This window comes from Musa acuminata, chromosome BXJ2-5, assembly GCF_036884655.1.
Source record: "Musa acuminata AAA Group cultivar baxijiao chromosome BXJ2-5, Cavendish_Baxijiao_AAA, whole genome shotgun sequence".
In the NCBI taxonomy this organism is placed as follows: domain Eukaryota; kingdom Viridiplantae; phylum Streptophyta; class Magnoliopsida; order Zingiberales; family Musaceae; genus Musa; species Musa acuminata.
The window spans coordinates 5349026-5371837 of record NC_088342.1 but is presented as its reverse complement, the minus strand read 5'-3'; the positions used below and the strand labels follow the sequence as shown (position 1 = coordinate 5371837).

At 42.8% G+C, this 22812-nt stretch overlaps 5 protein-coding genes across 5 annotated transcripts; 4 read left to right on the top strand and 1 right to left on the bottom strand.

Annotated features, from left to right (window-relative positions):
* Positions 1-201: 201 nt before the first annotated feature.
* LOC103984189 (L-ascorbate oxidase homolog) lies at positions 202-2419 on the bottom strand. The gene is made up of 3 exons (XM_009401640.3): positions 2072-2419; positions 843-1955; positions 202-734 (listed from the first exon to the last, which is right to left on the bottom strand). Exons 1-3 carry the CDS (start codon positions 2359-2361, stop codon positions 437-439), a joined length of 1701 nt encoding a protein of 566 aa, XP_009399915.3. The 5' UTR covers positions 2362-2419; the 3' UTR covers positions 202-436.
* A 471-nt stretch (positions 2420-2890) lies between these two features.
* On the top strand, positions 2891-6383 carry LOC103984187 (probable dolichyl pyrophosphate Man9GlcNAc2 alpha-1,3-glucosyltransferase). Its single transcript, XM_009401639.3, has 6 exons — positions 2891-3356; positions 3424-3613; positions 4516-4623; positions 5154-5315; positions 5528-5780; positions 5882-6383. The coding sequence occupies exons 1-6, from the start codon at positions 2932-2934 to the stop codon at positions 6325-6327; spliced, it is 1584 nt and encodes a 527-aa protein (XP_009399914.2). The 5' UTR covers positions 2891-2931; the 3' UTR covers positions 6328-6383.
* Positions 6384-7140: 757 nt separating this feature from the next.
* LOC103984186 (endoglucanase 9) lies at positions 7141-11546 on the top strand. The gene is made up of 6 exons (XM_018826289.2): positions 7141-7923; positions 8055-8362; positions 8446-8904; positions 10448-10583; positions 10656-10828; positions 10922-11546. Exons 1-6 carry the CDS (start codon positions 7533-7535, stop codon positions 11318-11320), a joined length of 1866 nt encoding a protein of 621 aa, XP_018681834.2. The 5' UTR covers positions 7141-7532; the 3' UTR covers positions 11321-11546.
* An 823-nt stretch (positions 11547-12369) lies between these two features.
* LOC103984185 (ubiquitin-conjugating enzyme E2-17 kDa) lies at positions 12370-18040 on the top strand. The gene is made up of 5 exons (XM_009401637.3): positions 12370-12514; positions 13512-13588; positions 14637-14764; positions 16297-16401; positions 17659-18040. Exons 2-5 carry the CDS (start codon positions 13519-13521, stop codon positions 17800-17802), a joined length of 447 nt encoding a protein of 148 aa, XP_009399912.1. The 5' UTR covers positions 12370-12514; positions 13512-13518; the 3' UTR covers positions 17803-18040.
* A 2058-nt stretch (positions 18041-20098) lies between these two features.
* LOC135612215 (transcription factor WRKY45-1-like) lies at positions 20099-21740 on the top strand. Its single transcript, XM_065108208.1, has 3 exons — positions 20099-20498; positions 20659-20763; positions 20844-21740. Exons 1-3 carry the CDS (start codon positions 20182-20184, stop codon positions 21304-21306), a joined length of 885 nt encoding a protein of 294 aa, XP_064964280.1. The 5' UTR covers positions 20099-20181; the 3' UTR covers positions 21307-21740.
* Positions 21741-22812: the final 1072 nt, after the last annotated feature.

Sequence of the window (22812 nt, the reverse complement as noted above, 5' to 3'; positions counted from 1 at the left end):
TAACCTGAATCTTTTATACGTTACATTGATGTTCTTAATGCTCCATTAGTGACTATGATCGGCAGCTTTGACTCGTAGAATCCATCGTGTTCATTGCTGGTAGTCAATTCTGATGTTTCATCACATGATTGATTGGACCAGAAGTGATTGCCTCTCACTGCACGAAAAGGTTAAATAGAAAACCTATTTCACAATAAAAACTTTAACAATCACAAACGCATATGATTTATGAAATAAGATTGCAACAATTGTTGCTACAGCTTTCCGATAACCAGCCAAGAGGCAAAAAAAAAAAAAAAAAATTTTTTTTTTCTCAACAACAAAAATAATAAATAGAAGGCCCTCAAAAGAGCCACTTATATCGGTCTTCCCCTCCTCCCCCCATCACTACCCTCACTTATACCAGCTTAGCTATCTGTTCCCCGCGACCTTGCGCCTAAACGTAGGACGGCGGCTTCGGAAGATTGGCAACGTCGCCACAGAGCAGCGCGTTGTCCGGCATGTTGTACTCATCCCTCAGGGACCTCGCCGGCGACTGCACGGTGAAGTAGAGCTGCTGCCCCAAGTAGCGCCTCTCCCACAGCTCCGACCGCAGGTTCCACATCCCGGCGTTGTCGAACGTCAGCATGACCGCCGACCACGACCTCTGGTACACCTGGATCGTGTGCCGGCTCACCGCGTCGAGCAGGTTGTAGGTTTTCCGGCTCGCCGGCGTCCACTTCCCATGCCCCATTCTGCACCCAGTCGAATGTGATCACATCAAGTTCACTTGTACGTGTCATTTTGGAATCGCAAATCACATGTACGTAGCTAGGTGGTGTAATTACTGGTCACTAGCTCACCCGACGGGGAAGAAGGAGTAGCCATCCAGGTGGTAGGCCTGCATGCTCCTCTCAGGGTTCTCAAAGATGATCTCGACGAATGTCCGGAAGGTTGTGTTTACGACGTTAGGCGCGAGCTTGATCTGGGCGCCGTCGGCCGGCGGTTCGTCGCTGATGATGTCGTACTTGAACACCTTGTCGGCGATGCCGTAGTACTCGGCGAGCTTGAGCGGCGTGTCGGTGTCCTGGTGCGACACGCCGTTGAGCGCATAGCGGCGCTTCCCGTCGACGTTCCCGATGGTGTTGACGAGCCTGATAGTGCGGGTGATGTTGATGCTGCCGTAGTGGTAGGATCCCTGGGGGTTGGGGCGGGCGGCGCTGGCGGTGAGGTTCCACCGGAAGGAGCGCCACTGGTTGAACGACCAGGCCCAGCCGGCTGGCCCCTCTGGTAGATCCTGCGACGGCGGAGTTTGGGAGCCAGCGTAGCGCACGATGCCGGTGACGGTCAGCATGTACTTGGTGAAGCGAGAGGAGGCCACCATGTAATAGTCCCTGGGCGATTGGTTGGCGGTGACAAGCACCGAAAGGCACTGCCCGACGTGGATGTCGAGGGAGTCGTAGTTGTTCTGCACGGTGTGCGAGCCGTCCATCTCGACGAGCGTCATCGAATGGGACTGGATGCGGAAGTTGAGTGTTACCTTCATGCCGATGTTGCAGATGCGGTAGCGGTAGGTCTTCTTGGCCTCCATGGTGAAGAGCGGGGGTTCGTCCTTGCCAGCGCCGTTCTTTCCAGAGTGGCCGTTGATTAGAAGGCCAGCTGGGCGGCCGACGGCGCGGCCGGCGTCGAGGATCTTCTCGAGGATCTTGTGGCTCTTGGTGTACCAGTCGCCGATAAGGACGGTGTAGTCGTCGGCGGGGTCATCAAAGGGGACGGGGATGAGGAGGCGGCTGTTGACCCGGAGGCCGCCGAAGCCGCCGACGGCCCGCTGCATGCCGAGGGTGGGAAAGTAGACGAAGCTGCCGATCTGGTCCTTGACCTGGAAGTGGTAGGTGAAGTTTTTGCCGGGAAGGATGGGGCAATTGCTGCCCGCCGTGCCGTCCTGCCATGAGTTCTTCCTCTGCTGGATCCCATTCCTGCAATTGAGAGAGAGATGATTTGATTGGATCGCCATTGTCATCATATCAAGAGCTTATCAGTATATAGTGAATCATGTCTTCGGCATGCATGAAAGATGCAGGGGAGGACGAACCATGTGAAGAGGAAGGGCTCATCGAGGTTGTTGTAGACGTTGATGACGATGTTGTTATTGGTGGTGGAGTTGATGTTGGGGCCGGGGAACTCGCCGTTGATCAGAATGCCCTGCTGCGGGACGCCAAGAGGGGAGATGGTGCCGTAGCTCACGTTCCACGTGAAGTAGAGGTACGGGTCCTCGGCGCGCACAGCCGAGAGGCCGAGAAGAGAGAGCAACACGACGAACGCCGCCCGCAACATCTTCTCCTCCTCCTCCTTTTCTCCCTTCGTCCTCCAAGAGAGCAGCATGGAGACCTCTGTCTGTCTTCCTCTGGTAAGCTGGTGGAGAGGAGGTGACGGTGGTGGTGGTGGAAGGCATAGAGGGGAAGGAAGGAGAGCCCTTTTAAGCCTGGCATCCACGGAGCCAAGAACAGATGGGCAGCTTCCGCGGCCTGCTCGGGCCACGACGCTCGTTCAAAGGCTTTCTCTCGTTCACTCATTCTCCGCGCTTGCCGTGCTCGCAGTGAACTGCTTCTTCCAAGTTTATGGAGAGAGGAGGGAGCGCGCGACAAGGACGGGGAGAAACGAGCGAGAAATAGATGAATACCTGTGTGCGAGTTGATCCGTGTGCGAGTTACGTAGTCACATGCAGTGATGCCGAATCCATGGATCGGACCAAATTACAGCACAGTTATAATATCTATTATAACATTGATCTGATACACTAATATTCTCAAGGAGTTCACGGAGTCATTTGATCCGGTTTGAAATTTCCGGAATCCAACCGGACCGAACCGGGAGCTACATGGAATTGGGTCAAATAAACCCTTCATTTCGCGAGAGATAAGCCCAAGGCCGACAAGATCCACAGTCCCAACCATGGCGCAGACGAGGAGGACCAGTGGGCCGCCCGCGACGGCGTTTGTGGCGGCGGAAGTGGAGGAGCAGCCCGGTGCCGCACCCTTCCCCTGGTCGACGATGAGGCTGACGCCCCCCACGGCGGCAGCGGTGGCGCTCTTCGCCCTGCTGGTGCGCGTGCTCGTGTCCCTGGGCTCGTACTCGGGGCAAGGCACGCCGCCCATGTACGGGGACTACGAGGCGCAGCGGCACTGGATGGAGATCACCCTCCACACGCCCGCTGCCGAGTGGTACCGCAACACCACCGCCAACGACATCGCCTACTGGGGCCTCGACTACCCCCCGCTCACCGCCTACCAGAGCCTCGCTCACGCTCTCCTCATCAACGTCTCCCTCCCCCAGTCCCTCGCCCTCTCTTCATCCCGCGGTTTCGAGTCCCACCAATCGTAATTTCTGAACGAAACCCCCTCACTCTTTGCTCACTCTTCTTGATTGATCGTTGGATCCTCGCAGGAAGCTGATGATGAGATGGACGGTGTTGTCGTCGGACTTGTTGGCATTCTTTCCAGCGGCGATCTACTACGTGTGGGTTTATTTTCAGCGCAATGTTGGTGGTGATGGAGAGGAAAGGTCGGCGCCGTGGTTGCTAGCGATGATACTGCTTAATCCTTGCTTGATCCTCGTTGATCATGGCCATTTTCAGGTCCTTAAGCCCTAAAGCTCAAGCTTTGGTTGAAACTAGGTTTTTTTTCCCAGGTCAACTGGATGATTTATCACCTTGAGATCCCTAAAGGGCATTATCACCAAAATTTTCCAGTGTTGTTGGTAGAGTCTTCTTGTTTCTTCTTCTATCCCTCCTCCCTCAGCTTGGCACCTACCCTAACCACTGCACTTCAATTTGTATGTGTCCAACCCACCATCAATAATTATCTCTCATTTTTTCTCAACTAAAGCTACTCGTATGAGTTCTTGGATGCATACTAAAAGTACACTTCTCTTTCTCTGTGCATCCTGAAACCGATAATTTCATTGACTCACTGCATTATCAATGACAATTAAAATTATCGGCTTCCATCTTATCTCATTTGATGCCATCTTTAACTTATAAATGCAAATTTCTTTTCTATCTTTCCAACACCCTTATTTCAGCTAACACTAAAATTTTGGACTTGTTTCTTCCTGCTTGCTCAACGTTCTTATTGCTGAAGGAAATTTTCATTTTTTTAATTCTGGGTTTAACTAAGGTCGGCTAGTGCATGGACTTCTTTACCCCTTGTAGATATTGCAATCACCAACTCTTAATTTTGGATATTTTCTGTAGTTTTTTGTGCTCTGTCATTGGTGCTTCTGTTTATATCTCCAATAAACATTCATTCTTTTTCTTGCATATGCTGATGCAGTCTGAACCATTTGGTAAACTTTGTATTCTGTTGCATCTTGTTGGATCTAATTATAAGCAAAATGAGTCATGTAGAAGAGTGTTGATATGACCAATCTATATATTTCTCTTATCTTGCCTTGGTTTATGTATGTCGTAGGGCCAAATTTTAGCATTTTTAATCTGAGAACTGGTTGAGTTTTTTTCTTAACTATCCCTTTTTCCAGTACAACTGCATCAGTCTTGGCTTTACACTTGGAGCTATTGCAGCTGTCCTGTCTCAAAATGATTTTGCTGCTTCTGCTCTCTTCAGTCTTGCAATCAATCACAAACAGGTATTTCTTAGTTCTTAAATATGCTAATGCTGTTTCCTTGAATTTTTTTTCTTTCATATGTCTTTTAGTCCTTACATATGTTATTAAGGCATGAAATGCTCTTGACTAATCTAGTAATGCTGTAAGTGACAACTGATGGAACTTGTTCTTTTATGTGGATGCCAGTAAGCTAGGCATGCTAGTGTTTCTTTTCTAGTGACGTATAACAACTTTGAACAATATGTGATGAGTGTTCTATCCAAGTATATTGTCCTCTTATTAAAACCCATCATATCATCTTTATTGTTTTGAAATATTTGGCGATATTTCTCTACTTGTGTTGCATACTGCACTTAAGACTTGTGCATCCAGTCTGAGTACTTCCAGATGGTGGGTTAACTAAATGGTTCAGATTGCAACAAATTTGACCTTTATGCAAAAAAAATTTCTGAAATTTAAACTATTTACTCTAATGAGCTTTTCTTATCTTAGTTACTGTTGTATTTCTTTCAGTTTTATTGATTTTATGGAACATATGCTTGGGTTTGCAGATGAGCTTATACTTTGCACCAGCATTTTTTAGCCATCTACTTGGGAAATGCCTCAGACGCAAAAATCCTATTTTTGAGGTCATGAAGCTTGGCCTCATGGTTATTGGAACCTTTGCTCTTGTTTGGTGGCCTTACTTATATTCTATTGAATCAGTGATGGAGGTAAACATATGTTTTTATGCTCTCTGATTAATGATAGAAATCCGCATGATTTCTTAAGTCCTGGTTTGCTGAGTCATTGCACTCTATTTAAAATTAGTCCAATCCGCTCATTTCCCAATTACATGATGTTCTGTTGAATTCTTGCTTTTCTTCAGTTTTGCTACCTCCATTTATCTCTATCCATAATCGAAGCCCTTCATTAATATAAACAGGTTCTTAACCGATTAGCTCCTTTCGAGAGAGGAATATTTGAAGATTATGTCGCCAACTTTTGGTGTAGCACCTCGGTGGTTATAAAGTGGAAGAGGATCTTCACAATACATTCGATGAAATTCCTTAGTCTCATCACGACAATTTTGGCCTTCCTACCTTCATTTGTTCAGCAGTTGAAGACTCCGAGTGATCAGGGGTTCCTCTATAGTTTGCTAAATAATTCATTTTCATTCTATTTGTTCTCTTATCAAGGTGTGCTTCAAATTCTGTCTTTGCTATTATTATATTCTCTATTAGTAAAAGCATGTCAAATTTAGAAATTTGAGATCTAACTTGCGTCTTCATGTTGGCAGTGCACGAGAAATCAATCCTACTACCTCTTTTACCTGCAAGCCTTTTAGCACTACAAGAACCTCTGCTTTTTGGGTGGTTAATGCACTGTGCTTTATTATCCATGTATCCTCTTCTTCGCCGTGATCGGTTATTGTTGCAACATGGAGCAGTTCTTTCTCTCTTCGGTCTTATCTTCTTCCCACCCCATGGAAACCATGTCACAAAGGCAGACAAATTATCCACCAAAGAGAAAGCACTTATCGCATTAGGATTGTCTTGTTCCATTGTATTACATTTGGTGTACTTGTGTTTCCAGCCTCCAAAAAAATATCCTTTCCTCTTTGAGGCCCTGATTATGTTTTTCTGCTTCTCTCAGTTTGTGGCCTTCACTATCTACACTAACTTTAAGCAGTGGATGCTATTGGACCACTCTTCTTGGGCAGTGAGAGTCAAAAAGGATCTTTGATCACACAATTTTACTTCTTGTAACTGACATCAAATTGTTAATTCTCCTTTTTTGCATGTTGTGTTACTGCATTCTTCACTTCATTTTGCTGTGCTATTGTGATTTGCTCAAGGTGCATCTTATGTAGGTCATACTTGAACATCATTGTGTAGACTAGCTTGAAATGAGAAACGTCTCTAACCTGTCTGAGAATGGTGTCCAAACAAGCTCTTCTTTACTACGTGAAAGCGATAGATGCTTACTCTAAGTAGCTAAGTTATGAGCTCATTGTGGTGGTCCAAACAATCTTCACCCAGTCACAACGAATCCAGAGATCGGCATGTGTCGATGGACCCCAATAATTCGACCACTCGTACTGTATTCATCCTCCTTTTGTCGGCCCAAACGTAATTTTTTTGGGGACGATACGATAGCATGGCACACTTTCTCAAGCAGTCGCATCCACCGTTCCTTTATTTAATTTGAATATGTGATTAGGTCTCAAGATAATGGAAAATAGTATCCTATAATTCTGAATCCATTCTTATGTTGTGCGTCTCGTCCATGCGGTCTAAGTAATAAAGAGAAACTAGTTTTAGAGGTAGGAATACTTTGGAGGTATTTTATGTACGTGCATTCCAATGGTCGGTCCTTCAAAACCCATGCAGCCATACTCACCCATTCAATCTATCTGCAATATAATAGCCTAAACATTGAATGCTGTCGTTCCACGACATCCCACCGTTTCTTTGACCCTCTCTCTATATCTCTCGCTCTCTCTCCAGCCTCATCACGGAGGCGAAGTTCGTTGTTTCCAGCTGGCGAGCCGAGCAAGAAAACAAAGCCAAAGCAGAGCAAAAGGCGACGCCTTTTTCTGCCTTGGCAGCCTGCTAACTTCACTACTCCCATCCATTAATTGATGTTGGTTGGCATCACCAGCTGTTGCTTCGCCCGCTGTTCCCGTCCCCCTCACTGCCTAACTGTGAAGCAAAAAAGCAGCACCACCAGCGCAAGAAACCTTGCTAACCCGCTCCCTCACCAGAAATTGGTATAAAAATCCCACCTTTCGGCTCACTTTCCCTTGTTTCCCACCTTCCTCGCTTGGCTTCACAGTTCACTCTCGGATTGTGGTGGCGGTCTTGGCCAGGAGGGAGAGGAGTGGGGAACAGAGAGGAAGGTCTCATTTTGAGGCGTGGGAAAGCGAGGAGAAAGGAGACGGGGAAAGGATGAGCATCTACGGCCGCGATCCCTGGGGCGGGCCGCTGGAGATCCACGCCGACTCCGCCACCGATGATGACCGCAGCCGCAACCTCGATCTGGACCGCGCGGCGCTGTCGATGACTTCTCGGCAGCTGGACGAGACTCAGCAGAGCTGGCTCCTCGCCGGGCCCGGGGACAAGGGCAAGAAGAAGAAGAAGTACGTGGATTTGGGTTGTCTCATCGTCAGCCGCAAGATCTTCTTGTGGACCGTTGGCGCCGTCGTCGCCGCTGCGGCGCTCGCCGGCCTGATCACCCTCATCGTCAAGACCGTCCCCCACCATCATCGGCCTCGGCCGCCGCCGGATAACTACACTCTCGCGCTCCACAAGGCTCTTATGTTCTTCAACGCCCAGCGATGTGAGTCTCAATCGCTTTCTTTCCCTCAATGCGTGTGATCATCACGTCAAAAAATCGGATTTTTATGGGGGTTTTGATGGAAGGACGAATCTTTGATGAGACCCTTGATGTTTTCTTTCTTCCCTTTGCAGCGGGGCGGATTCCAAAGCACAACAATGTGTCCTGGAGGGGGAACTCCGGAATGAAGGATGGCTTCTCCGATCCGTCATATGGGAGAAGCCTCGTCGGGGGATTCTACGACGCCGGCGACGCCATCAAGTTCAACTTCCCTTCCTCCTTCGCCATGACGATGCTCAGCTGGAGCGTGATAGAGTACAGTGCCAAATATGAAGCTGCCGGAGAGCTCGTCCATGTCAAGGAGATCATAAAGTGGGGCGTCGATTACCTACTCAAGACTTTCAATTCCTCGGCTGACACAATCGACAGAGTCGCCGCCCAGGTAGACACCAAAGAGCAAATTTTGATGGATAAGTTCTAAATCGAGGAGCTGAAATATATCATTATACGTGTGATGTTTTACAGGTTGGGCAAGGGGCCACTTCAGGAGGAACAAATCCAAATGACCACTACTGTTGGACGAGGCCAGAGGACATCGACTACCCGCGACCGGTCTATGTTTGCCACAGTTGCTCAGATCTCACGGCTGAGATGGCTGCATCTTTGGCTTCGGCTTCCATTGTGTTCAAGGACAACAAGGCCTACTCTCAGAAGCTGGTCCATGGCGCTGCCACACTTTGGAAGTTTGCGAGGGAACAGAGGGGGCGGTACAGTGAGGGAGGATCCGATGCCTCCGTCTTTTACAATTCGACTAGTTACTGGGATGAATTTGTTTGGGGTGGAGCATGGATGTATCTTGCAACAGGCAATTCATCTTACCTTCAGTTGTCTACTCATCCCAAACTTGCCAAGCATGCTGGTGCGTTTTGGGGTGGTCCAGATTATGGAGTTCTAAGCTGGGACAACAAGCTCACTGGTGCTCAAGTGAGTGACAACTATATAGTTGATGCTTCTTTTTTTGGAGAATTTGATGCCACTTTCAGATATTCTTCATCTGTTTATAGATTTTGTGTAGATTACCAGATAATGTTTGGCTTGTCCAACTAGGTTTACAATGTAGAATTTTGGTTGGCTATGTTGACTTCTGCTATTTTTTCTTTAAACATAGACAGGTCATATCCATTCCATTTGTGATTAGGAAACCTTTCTATTAGGCAAACTTCTGAATAGTACTCAGCGATGACCTTCAGTGTTCACTATTACAGTAATCTTGTGCTTGCTTGACAGGAACATTTTGTTCCCATGGGTTAAGCTCTTTTTCATACACCATGAACAAAATGATAATGTAAAAAAAGTGAATAAAATTTGTTCCTGTAGAATTTTTTATAACTTAATTGATTCATTCAGTTAGACCCAACTAATAATTTCAAGTATAAAACCATATCCTATCTCTGCATAGAAACACTCGTAAGTTTGCTGGAATTGTAAATAACCATATAATGCATTTCTATCGCTTAGCTGTGTATATTACCCCTCACATTGTCGAGTATCACACACAGATTGCTGACCATGTAGATATTTGCTCTTGTATGACCGGTAGAACTTTTTAATGTTTTATGAACTTATATATAAAAGTATGAAGGATGTGAAGGTAGTGCATATGACAGACAACTATATTTAAAATCATCTTTTATTAAAAAATTAATCATTATAGCTTTTACATGCATTTGATGACTATTATTTTTCTGTTTTCAGATGTATCTTATTACTTTCCCTATCCAAGCAATTGTGGTTCCTGTTCATACTGTGATATATAATGATTACTAGTTTTCTTTTGCATAGTAAGTTTCAGTAATTTTTAGTAACTGGTATTTGTTTGTAGTTGATTTAGATTAGGTTGAGGAAAGTGACTATTTTGCAATGGCTAGTAGTAAGGAAATGTATTGTAGTCTAAGAACACTATTTAACCATTAGTAAGGAGATGTGATTGCCTCACTTGTCTTATAAATTGGGGAAGCTACATCTTATTCTGATCAAATGTCACTATAGAACTCAAAGTTGCTTTGAACTTGTGAAGAAGCCTATCTTATCTCCGAGGTTACTCATCAATCTCCTCTATTTCTGGTGTCATTTTCCTTTAATTTTTAATAGTACACATGCTTATTCCTGTTAGAATCTTCCGTTAAATTTTTAAGCATCAAGCATGCTTACCCCTGATAGAAATCTTGGCTGGATGAATTGGTGCTACCGTGATGCTAGGTAGATATAAGAGTGTTTCACTAAGTGAAAGCGAATCAAGCTTGCAACAGCCACATGCTCATAGTAAGGTTGATTTCTTACATGACTCTAACAATGCATGCTTACCCCTGATAGAAATCTTGGCTGGATGAATTGGTGCTACTGTGATGCTAATATAAGAGTGTTTCGTTAAGTGAAAGCGAATCAAGCTTGCAACAGCCACATGCTCATAGTAAGTTTGATTTCTTACATGACTCTAATGAGCTTATTGTCTCTTTCATGTGTCCAGGTACTTCTTAGTAGATTAAGGCTGTTCCTAAGTCCAGGGTACCCATATGAAGAAATGCTTAGAACTTTCCATAACCAGACTGGCATCATCATGTGCTCATATCTACCAGTTTTTAACTCTTTCAACCGGACAAAAGGTTTGAGACATTTGTTTGTAATTTACCTTATTGTTTCTCTTAGTGAGGTTCTCATGCTCATATCCTGAACAGGTGGTTTGATTCAACTAAATCATGGGCGACCACAGCCGCTTCAGTATGTAGTCAATGCAGCTTTCCTTGCATCATTGTACAGTGACTATCTTGAAGCAGCTGATACTCCAGGATGGTACTGTGGTCCTAATTTCTTCCCTACTGGTGCTCTACGTGATTTTGCGCGGACTCAGGTTCGTTCTCATACGCAGGATGTGTTTCACCTGCACCAACTGTTTCTAGGCTTCAGTCTTAAATCTATGCTTCTCTTGTCTTCTCCTTTGCAGATCGATTATATTTTAGGTAAAAATCCAAAAAAGATGAGCTATGTTGTGGGGTTTGGTCAGCGATACCCTAAGCATGTTCATCATCGAGGTGCTTCAATTCCCAAGAATGGGGTAAAGTACAACTGCAAAGGAGGATGGAAGTGGAGGGACACTAAAAAGCCGAATCCAAACACGATCATTGGTGCGATGGTTGCCGGCCCTGATAAGCACGATGGGTTCCATGATATTCGGACCAACTACAATTACACCGAGCCAACACTTGCAGGCAATGCCGGTTTAGTTGCCGCACTGGTGGCCTTGTCCGGTGAGAGCACTGGAGTAGACAAGAACACTATATTCTCTGCGGTTCCGCCGATGTTTCCGTCTCCTCCGCCACCGCCGGCCCCATGGAGACCATGAGAGATCAGGCACCGATGCCATTGATTCAGGATTGACCAGAAGTGGTAGTGTTCTTTCATCCCAATTATTGGAGATCTGACAAGATATGTAAAGCCTTTAGAAACAATTTGAAGCTGAGTCCTGCATCTTTGTTCTCTCTTTTTTCTGTTATCGTGACTGTGTTGTACAGATGAGATACTGAGTGAGACTTTAATTGAAGTATTTGATGCAGTGTTTTACTTTGCCTCATTATTAGTAGGCTTCATGTTTAAATCATGCCATCACTTATTACCCTTTGGGATTAGGAATTCGGCAATCTGTATTTTGAATGTCCAAACTCAGATTAGAAGATACGGAATCCAGTAAAATACAGGCAAAAAAATTAACCCAATGCCATTGTTATTTAATAGTGTAATAGTAGGAGATGATTTATGTTAAACTTAGTAAATATATTGGTTACTTCATAATAATAATAAAGGTTTTGGCAGATTTATGATAATGGAAAATATTTATTATATAAAAATATTCATCAATATCCATAAATTTTTATCTTATTATAATATGAACTCGATTAACATTAACCTTAGATAATTGAAATGAATTAAATTCAAATATTTATTTATATATATGACTTTACTTTTTACCTTTATCCTATTTTAAGGGTCCTCCGGATCTAATCGGGCACCCCATCCAATATCGATCTTCCCAGACGTGATAATCGATTAGCATTTCAGTTTCTTACCTAATTTTGAAGCTAATAAAATTTAAATATTAAAAGAATCAATCATGTCCAAATAACTAAATCGAATTAGGACTCAAATACAGAAAAGTTATATCTAAAAAAAAATCATATCTAGATAATATTTATTTATGTAATTCTGTCCAAAAACTTGCAGCGGATTCGGGCTTGGTGTAAACGGATCAAAAGAAACCCGATCCGCTATGATGGATATGGATGCTCATACAAAAGGTCGGCCCTCACAGCACCGCATGCGATTTTTCTGCGGCGAAACCTTTGCGCGATATAAGTGGCTCGTACACTTTGAGTATGCACCTTCGAGAAGCATCGTCTGTTTGATTTCCTTCCTTTTATGGCTTAGTGCTCGCGTGCGACCGCTATTATAAAGGGCATTACGGGGCGGTTCTCTATCCCGTCCCTATCTTCCTCCCAAACCTCGTTCGGCGCAGAGCTCTCTTCTCGACTCGGTCGAAGCGGTAAGACGCCTTCTTCTTCGTCCTCCTCGTTGGATTGGGTTGTCGCTTTTCTCTTTTGGTTTCCATCTCTGTTGGTCTGGAAACCCCAGTGTGATTTGATCGAGACGGAACGTTTTCTTGTCTTGCTCTCGGTTCGATGTCATGCAGCAATGTGCTATGATTTCACAGAATGTTTGTCGGATTATCTTATCCGACAAATATTTTACTCGTTTTCTTGTGATTCTTTATCTGCTTTCATGGTCGACAGGGATCATCTGTCGAGAATTGTTAGATTTCACTTTGTCTTTGTTTCTGCCGGGACCATCTAGTTTTTCGCGTCTTCTTTCTCCGTGGAGTAGCGGTTTAGGGTTTTGTAGATGTTATTTTTGCGACGATAATATATATATATATATATATATATATATATATATATATATATATATATATATATATATATATATATATATTTCTGATTCTTTTGGCTACCTAGGGGATCATGGCATGTTTGTACTAATTCGCTGCTCCTGTGGTGTGATATTATTGTTTATTCTTAATTGTTAAAATCTTTGTTGTATATGTATATATATGAAGAAAATCTAACAAGATCTGGATTCACAATCAACTGGATGCAACAGAGGATAGTACATTTTTGTTCATCACAATTACACGATCAGTCAGTGGGTATGACTTCCAATATGTGATTTATGTTTTTTGATGAAGTACTTGTGAATTTATGATTGGGCTCGGCCATGGGTCGATACGTATCATGGTGTGCCATTGGTGCATCTCTATGCCACAAAAGTAATATCCTGGCGGTTGAGAACTTGTAAAGACCTCGGAGTATGAATAGTTTTTTGTGCATTTGTTTAGTAACTTTTGTGTGAGTTGGATTATGATATTTTGAATTTTAGTCTGTTAAGTTGCAAATTTAACGAAATTTAGAATTGATTTTTTTTTTCCTTTAATGATTTATCATTTGAAATGTGTTCATTCTATTAAAATCCTATTCCATCTAAAGGTAAAAGATGGCATTAAAGCGTATTTTGAAGGAATTGAAGGATTTGCAGAATGATCCTCCTGTCTCATGCAGTGCAGGTACAAACTGACTACCTTCGTATTGTTTGATTGGGTGCTTTGTGTGTGGATTGTGTCTTTTGCATTTTTTTTTTCTTTCTTGATGAGTTTATGATATAAACCTTTTTTCCTTAAATTCCTTTTTGTGTGATCATTACAACGGTAAATTGTCAACATAACAAATGCTTCTAGTATATATTGAGAATTGGGAAAAGATTTAGATGATCAAAATGGTTCGACTTCCTATGAGAAAAGCATAAGATCCTTGGTTCACTTACATCTGTTCACTGTTAACTAGATCAAGTATATATTCCAAGTTTGATTTTGTATTCCTACATGAAGTTATATGAATGAAGCAGACCAAAGTCGCTTGAACCCCTTATTGATTTAAAATCTTATGAACAACTACTTTAAGTCTGAGCTAGGCCAACGATAATATAGTGTGGAAAAGAGAAGGTCGAGATATGTATTCTTATGCATGTTCAGTTTTCATGAAAAAGTTTTGAGTTGTAATTTATTAGAAAGGACTTCCCATTCTGGTTGAGTGTTTTTACAAACTAGTCACTGTTTGATTTGGAATTTAGATTGGGTATCCATTTGATATACTGGGATGGAAAAGGGATAGGGCAAGCAGTTCCAAAACCAAACATACACTCCTTTCATTTAAGTCTCTTGAATATTATTCAGCAATATGATTCTTTCATGCATGTATAGTCTGAAGTAATTTTGATACTTCATATATGAGAAGTGGTGATTATTCTATTTTGGATTCTAAGGCCCTAAGGGTGGCCTGAAATAATCTGTCAAAGGAAAGACTTAGCATGTTTGTTGTTTCTAGGTAAATATGTTTGCAAAAGTGATGCACTTGGTGCATGTATATATTTTAGTCTCACAATAAGTAATTTGTTATCAATGGTACAAATTCATTCTAATCAAATTTTGTTGTCAAATCTGATCTTTATTAGTTCTAGTTCCTTGAATGGAAATACAAATACCATTTTTGTAGTAATTTAGATCTTTCTTGCGAACACACTAGTGATCCAAAATGCTATTTTAATTTTTTTTTCAGGTCCATTAGGAGAAGATATGTACCATTGGCAAGCTACTATAATGGGGCCTGTTGATAGTCCTTATGCTGGAGGTATTTTCCTGGTGAACATTCACTTTCCTCCAGATTATCCCTTCAAACCACCAAAGGCAAGATGCTTTCTCCTGAAGAAGATTCAGTTTTTCTGATTTTGTAATTTTGTATATTAAATTATGCGCTTGAAAATGATCTTTTGGCTCACAACTCCTTTATATACTATCCTGGAAGAAAGTCTTGAGTGCTCCAATTATGTTCTATGTATATATTTAAAAAGAAGTTCAGGTGATGATGAAAAAATCTCTTTCATACCTTTCTCGTTCTTTTGTCACTTGCATGTAGTTTAGTTTGTAGTGTCATGGTGTAGATAATATACTATGTTTCTGAGTATCTGCTAAGGTTGGAAAAATTTTAACCTATCTAAAGTTGAGGTTGTTACTTGTTGAACTTGGTGAGTTTCCTAGCTTAAATGAAATCAATAGCGAATACAGTTTGTAGATATATTAGTATCAGTTTAAATATAGAAATCATAGCTTTTGCCATTTACTGAAGAGTTACATCATGCTATGTGATGTAAAAATAAGAAGTACATTCAGTGACCTTTTTTTCAGCATGACCCTCACTGCACATTTTCAATATTTTTTTGTGAAATTTTTTCATATCAGGGTTTAACCCTGGACAAACCTCCATAAATTTTAAGACCTTTTATTCTCCAAGTAACAATTTATTGATTGGTCTTTAAGTTAGAAAAATCATCTAGTGAAAAAATATCTGAAACAACCAAACTTGAGATTTCACTTCAGGCTTAGCGAGTACTTTGTAGACCACTCTTTGATGCATTTTTCCACTTGCATTAGACATTGTGGTTGGTTCATGTACGTGTCTGCACCCTCTTTATGAGATAACATTTAACCCCGCATTTAAATTCATTGCTTTGCTGTTTAACTTAATAATGACTCATTGAAATACAAGTGTTTAAGGGTGGGATACATCATGGAGTATGTTCTTGGTGTTCTTTGAGTTGGCACTGTTGGAAATATGTGCTGCCAAATTAACGACATGAGGATCACAACTTCATGTAATGACAAATTATGGTTGTTGCCATTTTAAGGATCAGGAAGTAGACAATTCCTTTACAGCCGCTGAGTTACATTCCAAGCCAAGTCTCATGGTAAAACTGATTGCAAGGCTCTGACTGTTATCAACACAATCACAGCGTGCATCAAGTCCTGTCTGGTTTTCACTAACATGTTTTCCATTTTACTTGTGGCAGAAGAGCTGATATTGTTTAAATGTGGCATTTGCTTACCCTTACATTCATGCGTTTTTCATATGGATAAAATGGAACTGCCATGGTATAGTTGGACGGTGACAACCATAGGCGGATAATAATTTTGTAGCATGTGGTTCTGCATGGTCACGGTCAACCTAGGAAGGTGCTCTTGCTTATTTTTATTGCTTATTTCCCGTAATTGAAGTTTCTAGATGTGATTTGTATGAACTGGAACCCTGAATGCTGGTTACTTGCTCAGTGATGTTTGGATATTTGGATAACAGTTTATTTGATCAATTACACAAGTATCTACTTGTCATTTTTAACATAGCTGCTAGCCATCCATGTTGAATACTTTGATTAATGCTGCAGGTTTCTTTCAAGACGAAAGTCTTCCATCCAAACATCAACAGCAACGGGAGCATCTGCTTGGATATCCTCAAAGAGCAGTGGAGCCCTGCCCTAACCATTTCCAAGGTATGACTTGCTTCCTGTGGTTGCAACTCAGATTGTCTTTTCATAAACTTATTTTGTTTTTTCTTTTTAAACTCGCAAAATATCTGATTGTTTCAGCCTGGGCTCATCCAGGATTTGATTTTGGATGAGTTACCTTTGTTCAAAAATAAATCTGAACTGAATTCAGTCAGCCTTAACCAGAATATGATAGCTAACATGTTACCAATTTGTTAAACCAATTCGTTGATACATGAAATTAAGGTGGGCGACTTTCTGCCCTGAAAATTGTACAATACAGAAACTTCCCATGTTTTATCCGATGATTTGTTAGATTGGCAGCTGATTGCCAGATCACAAATGACTGTTTTCTTGCTTGGATCATATGACAGGGGCGGTTTTTTCCCTATTTATTTTGTGTTCTTTTGGGGAATGGATGGTTGTAGGGTAGGGAGATTGGGAGAGAGCACCAACTAATGAAGGTTGAAAATGGACTGAGTAATCGCAGGTGTGCTCTTCTGAGGGTAGCCATTGTATATAACATACACACACATAAAAACAGTATTCCTAATCGATGTACATAAACTGTAGTAATAAAAATATCAAATAGGATGCATTTTGGATGAGGTTTCAACATTTTTAATAGTTATACTCCAAACTTTCTTACTACTAATCATCATTCTTTGTGGAAGTTGACCTGTGTAATGATATTAAGACCAGATACTGTAAGCTTGTTTAAGATGTAGAGAAGCCAAATGTTGTAAGCTGGGTTAGATTTGGTGGTCAGTTACTGTAGGTTGGTTGTAGAGTTTGTGAAACTATCACAGGTTCAAAACCAATCTGCCTTTGGAGTTTGTCTAATGGTTTCATAATTTTGACATGTCACTGTGGGTAAAGTTGGGAGTACAGAATGAAGTTTAGGAGAGTAAGGAGCTCAAATTAGTATCAAGTTTAGTTTTAGTTTTAGTTGGGAGTCAAATATGTGGTAGGAGCAAATAGCAGAGCCTTCAAATTTTGAATTTCAAGTGGTTCCCGACCTTTATCCTTGTTCAGATATTTTCAAACTGAAACCTGATTTGGTTTGCATGAGCATCCTCCGCTTCACTTGAACCGGAGACCCTGGTCAAAGTTTGTTAACAACCTATTTCTTCACCTTAAACTTTCAGCCACTGCTAAAACTAAACTATGTCAACATTTTTTTCTTATCTAGCATAATTGAGAATAATTTAGGCAAAGTATATTGTGTGGGCCTCTCCTTGTGGAATAATGTTTGTTGGTCAGGTGCTGCTGTCAATCTGCTCGTTGTTGACGGATCCAAATCCTGACGACCCTCTTGTTCCGGAGATTGCTCACATGTACAAGACTGACAGAGCCAAGTATGAGACAACAGCCCGCACTTGGACCCAGAAATATGCTACCAACTGAACTGAAGGTGGTTCAACCTTGCTGTGGGAACTGCTGATGGTTTAAACTTTAAACCCCCTCCTTCCCTTGCCCTTTTTTTTATTTCAGTTCCTGTCTCCTGCTATTGCTTAAGAAATTTTTTTTTTTCTCATTATTAGCTGTCTTGAAATGTGGAAAAATAATGGTCAACAGACTTGAGAACTTGTAGATATTTTGCATACTGTGAGGCTGGTTGTGTATGCCAAAAGGATTACGTTTCGATGGTATTGTGTTGTTACTGCGAGTCCGACTGACTAGCTTTTATTGGATTAGTCTCCCCTTTTGAGAGTCAACATTCTTGTAGACTCTTTTGGGACTCTCCAGTCGCTCATATTATGTATGTGTCCATCATTATAAGATTTTTATTTTACATCTCACCTCGAACAAGCAAATATACCTACCTTTAAGGCTCAGATTGTGTTCATCTGGATGAATAATTCATCCGACAAAGACAACCAAACTATGAGTTGCTCAAAGTAAATATTAGGTTTAGATCTCGACAAACATGGTGTCTATACGAAAATTTTACCTTTTTTATTTTTGACTACTTTGAAAGCTCGAGCCAATTAAAAAAAAAAAAAAAGAACCTGGACTCGATCTTTAAATCCAATGCTGGCACTAAATCGATTGATTTGGTCGGAGACCGTGTTTCTGTTATAAGTCAATTCACGGTGATAAACAATATAGACGATGATATGTTTCAGATCAGTGAGACGGTGTGAAATTAGATTAATTTTCTTTCTTTTCATGATCATCCGGTTGGTGGGTTCGCGTCAACAACATAATTTGACCGACTGGGTTGAATGGGGTTGGGAAAACCGAGATATCTTTGACTGACATCTAACTAAGCGGACTAGAATCACATAAATTGGAGATATATTATTTGGGCGGTGTGGCTATGGATTTAAGTACCAACTCATTCCATGCTCACCCCAATCGTCATCGGACATTTGTGTGAAGTAGTAAGCACGGCTGTGGAAGGTGTGAGATGATGGAAGGAAGAGGACAGGTTATTCCAAAGTTTTCCAACCCTAAGGTTTTCGCTTGACCAGTATGTCTATCTGTTCACACTTACAGAAGATGACAAGGCATATGTGGCATCCATGGCAGGTGAATGAATAATCAAACGACTTCTTTTCTATGGAATCAGTCCTCTCATGCTAAAGAACAGGAATCTGCAGTGTGGCATTGATGCTCTCCTTTTCCTCTGATATGAATGGATTCCCATTGCCTCATGATGTGCAGATTTGGCCCTCACCTTACCTCCTGACTAAGCTTCTTTTCGACGGACCATGGTCTTTACCCACCCGCTCTCGCTCATGGTTTTGTGGGGAGTTTTCCTCCTCAACTGCTCTAACATCGTTCGATATCGTGAGCCCAATATGCAAAAGAGACATGTAAATCTACTCGTAGGATGTAGAGAGAGAGAGAGAGAGAGAGAGAGAGAGAGATTGCAAATGCCCTCACTGACTCGCACTACACTCAACCAAATGAGCACATGCTCACAAGTTTGACAACATAAGGAAAAGGTGCAACAACGGTAGGCCCCATCTTATGAGTTCCTTTGGAAAGCAAGCAAAGCCAAGGGATGCATTTACCCCTTTCCCATTCCAAAAGACCATGCTATCCAATTGCAGCATCTCACTCATTTAGACTCTTCCAGTGTTCCATAGTGACACATCATTCGAGCCATAATGTTGTGTTCATGTTGTTGGTGACAGAGCTCGCTTTGTGTGTCACTTTGATTTGGGCCTCAATCCACCGGAGACAGGAATTCGTGCACTAAATACTCTCCGAAAGCAACCCCTAAACATCTAAACACCTCAACAACATCATTGATCTTATCCGGGCGGGCCCACCCAACACAACTGCCAATCTAAGTGAGGTGACATAAGATCCAACATATGATAATATCATGGATGCAAGATGGCCTGAGCTCCAATTTCCAAGCTCACATGGAGAAGCAACTTTTCTTGGGTTGATTTGGTCAAAGTTAACTTTGGAAAATGATGCTAACAGACAACTTGGCCTTATCTATGTACATATCTGAAAGCGTTCACACCTTTTGCTTGGCACACAAGTCACGGCCCCCTCCTCTTCTTCCACGCAACAACTCCCAGTACAGACGGTGGCGGCAGTGGCGATGACGTCGGTCCTGAGGCGTCACCTCCATGACAGCACGCCCTCTTCTCCTCCATGACGTCGCGCTGCTTTCCTTGAAACTTCCTCTCCCAATTATGCTCTCTGTGCAATTTCCCATACTGCCCCGATCCCCCCTCGGCAGCTGTATAAAACACAGAGCACACCCCAGTCGAGTTAGGGAAGGCGGCAGCATTCGGAGGAGGAAGAGGAGAAGGAGAAATGGAACACACGCCTGTTGTGGCTTGTGGGGAAGCCGAGGAGTCCCTGGTCGGCGGCACGGTGGTGCGGGAGATGGCGAAGATCCGGGCATCGACCTCCCGGCTCGGAGTGTTGCTCCGGGAGGCGTTGGAGGGGAATTCCACGGTGGGAGCCGTCTTTGAGGAGCTCGAAGGCTCGATCTCGCGAGCCTTCTCTTTGCTGGACCGCAAGCAGCAGGGTGGAGATGGCCCCCCTTCTTCTGAGCACCGAAGTAGCGAGATCCCGACCAAGAAACGGAAGGTGAATCCGGGTGACCGGCGTGGAGGTTGCCGGAGAAGGTAATTCCCTTTAGGCAGCTAAGAGTTCTTACTTTAAAATTGATTAGATGACATCCTTCGAGCATTAAGAGACAGAAAAAATGGTTGAATATTTAGTTTTCTTAATCGAAGTAGTACTTCTTTCACTAATTCGAACCTTTTCTTCTGTTGGGGGTGGCAGAATACAATCTTCTTCCCTGCGGATCGTCAAATCCAAGACACTGGACGATGGCCAAACCTGGAGAAAATACGGACAGAAAGAGATCCAAAGTGCTAAGCATCCGAGGTATTTTTCCTCTGCGTCATGTAATCTATTCCGAGAACAAAAAGCAAGTATGAGGTCGTTGATGGAGTTTGATGTTGCAGGAGCTACTTCAGGTGTACCCACAAGTACGATCAAGGTTGCATGGCGCACAGACAGGCGCAGTTATCAGAGGACGATCCCACCGATTTCGTGATCACATACATCGGGGAGCACACCTGCAGGGATCCAACCGTGGTGCCTCCTCAGATGATCTCTGCTTCCATTTTGCAGGACACCTGCCTAATTAGCTTTGGAGCAGGCGGTCATGGCGTTAGGCAAGAAGCTTCGGTGCCTGCTTCCTTTGCCTCTCAGAAACAAGAGAGTGATGAAGATGCAGCGAGCAATCTGACCACTGCCAGTTCGTCGTCGGGCTATTTCCTGCTACCAGCGACCGAGAATCCGGTGGTGACGACCCCCGACGTTACCTCCGGCTTCCACACCGCGACCGATCTAGACATGGACTTCATGGCAGACACATATCTCGAGGATGTGTTCGGGTTCGATGACGACGAGTTCTTCCGATGAGATTTGGTGCCTTTCTTGTAATACTAGTGGATCTTAACAGCAGAGAAAACCTAGTCTGAGGGCAGCATCCACCATGTTCCCCAGCTATTTACTCAGCAATTAATTGCCTTCATTCGCGGTGAGGATCTTTCCAGCCATCAACAGCACAGTGACAAGGAAACGCTTGCTATCTTCCAGGACAGATCACATAGCATCCAAGTCAAATGAATGTATTTTCGAGCAGCATTTTCTTCATCTTCAACCTCCTGTCGAAAGCCCAACTTTCCGAAGGCTACACCATCTGTATAGTTGCAGAAAGATGATGACACACTTCAGAGCGTGTACTTGTTGGTATGCAGCATCTTGATCATGTCATGAAGATGCTGCTAGTTACAAGATCTGTAGAACTGTGTAACCAATTTAGAAATAATGATCCAGAAACACTTTTTGTTCTACTCTGATATGCTCCTTAATTTGATGCATATACAATAAGACTGCATAGAATCTGTTTGCTAATTGTTCTGCAATTTACTTTGGCATTACAATGAGCTTCATGACAAAGGTATTATCTCTGATTGTTATGACAATGATGGTTGAATGTTCATCATCGCCGAAGATACCACCTCTCTTTGGTTGTGTGCCACACATCACATGAAAGACCAGCAGAGAGAACAGCCAGAACATGTAGAAGACAACAAACTAGACCTCTAAACACCAAAAGACATGAAATTTATTGATGAATCTTCATCCCCGGCTTGTCCGAGCCTCATAGGAAAGGTTACAGAGTTGGCAAGAGCTACATGATCTTTGTTAGCTCGATCATTCTGAGGTGCATCAGTGACGAGGAAGCACCGACAGGGCAACACAAACACCACCGCAATAATTGAACAAAGATACAAGAAAGCAGAAGCACAAGAGAAAGCGAACGCCTTTCTGAATCACGAGGTGTCTCAAAGGTAGGAACACTCTCTAAGATATCATTATAGTACAGTATGCCCAAAGCGATCCAACCTCTTTTGATCCAACAAGCACAACTCCACAATCTCTTAGTCACAACCTTCCAAAATACCATCATCGGATTGGGTGACATCAAACAGTGCTCAGAAACTCTTGATGTCCCTACTTCTTCTCACCCATCAGTGCTGCTGTGGCAGATGTCTCGGTCTGATCTCGCTAATGCCTTCGACACTTTCGAACACCAATCCCAGGATATTTATTAGGCCACAGATGAATTCTACTGAAACTTAGTTTTGGATCTTTTGGGTGTCTTTTCCTTAATGGCATCATCAGCCTTCTACTTTGTCCTTGGTTTCTCTGTGGACCAACAAATGGAGAGATCTCACCTGCTGCCTTCAATCCTCTAATGGTATCCAGTAGCAAGTGCAAGGACTAATATCTGACCCGAATCCATTTTCCTGTCGGATCTGAATCCACATCCGGATCCTACTATTCCTTACTGTACATGATCGCTAGAGGTTTTCCTTCAATCGGAGAAATAAACATATTATTGAATACTTGAATCACACT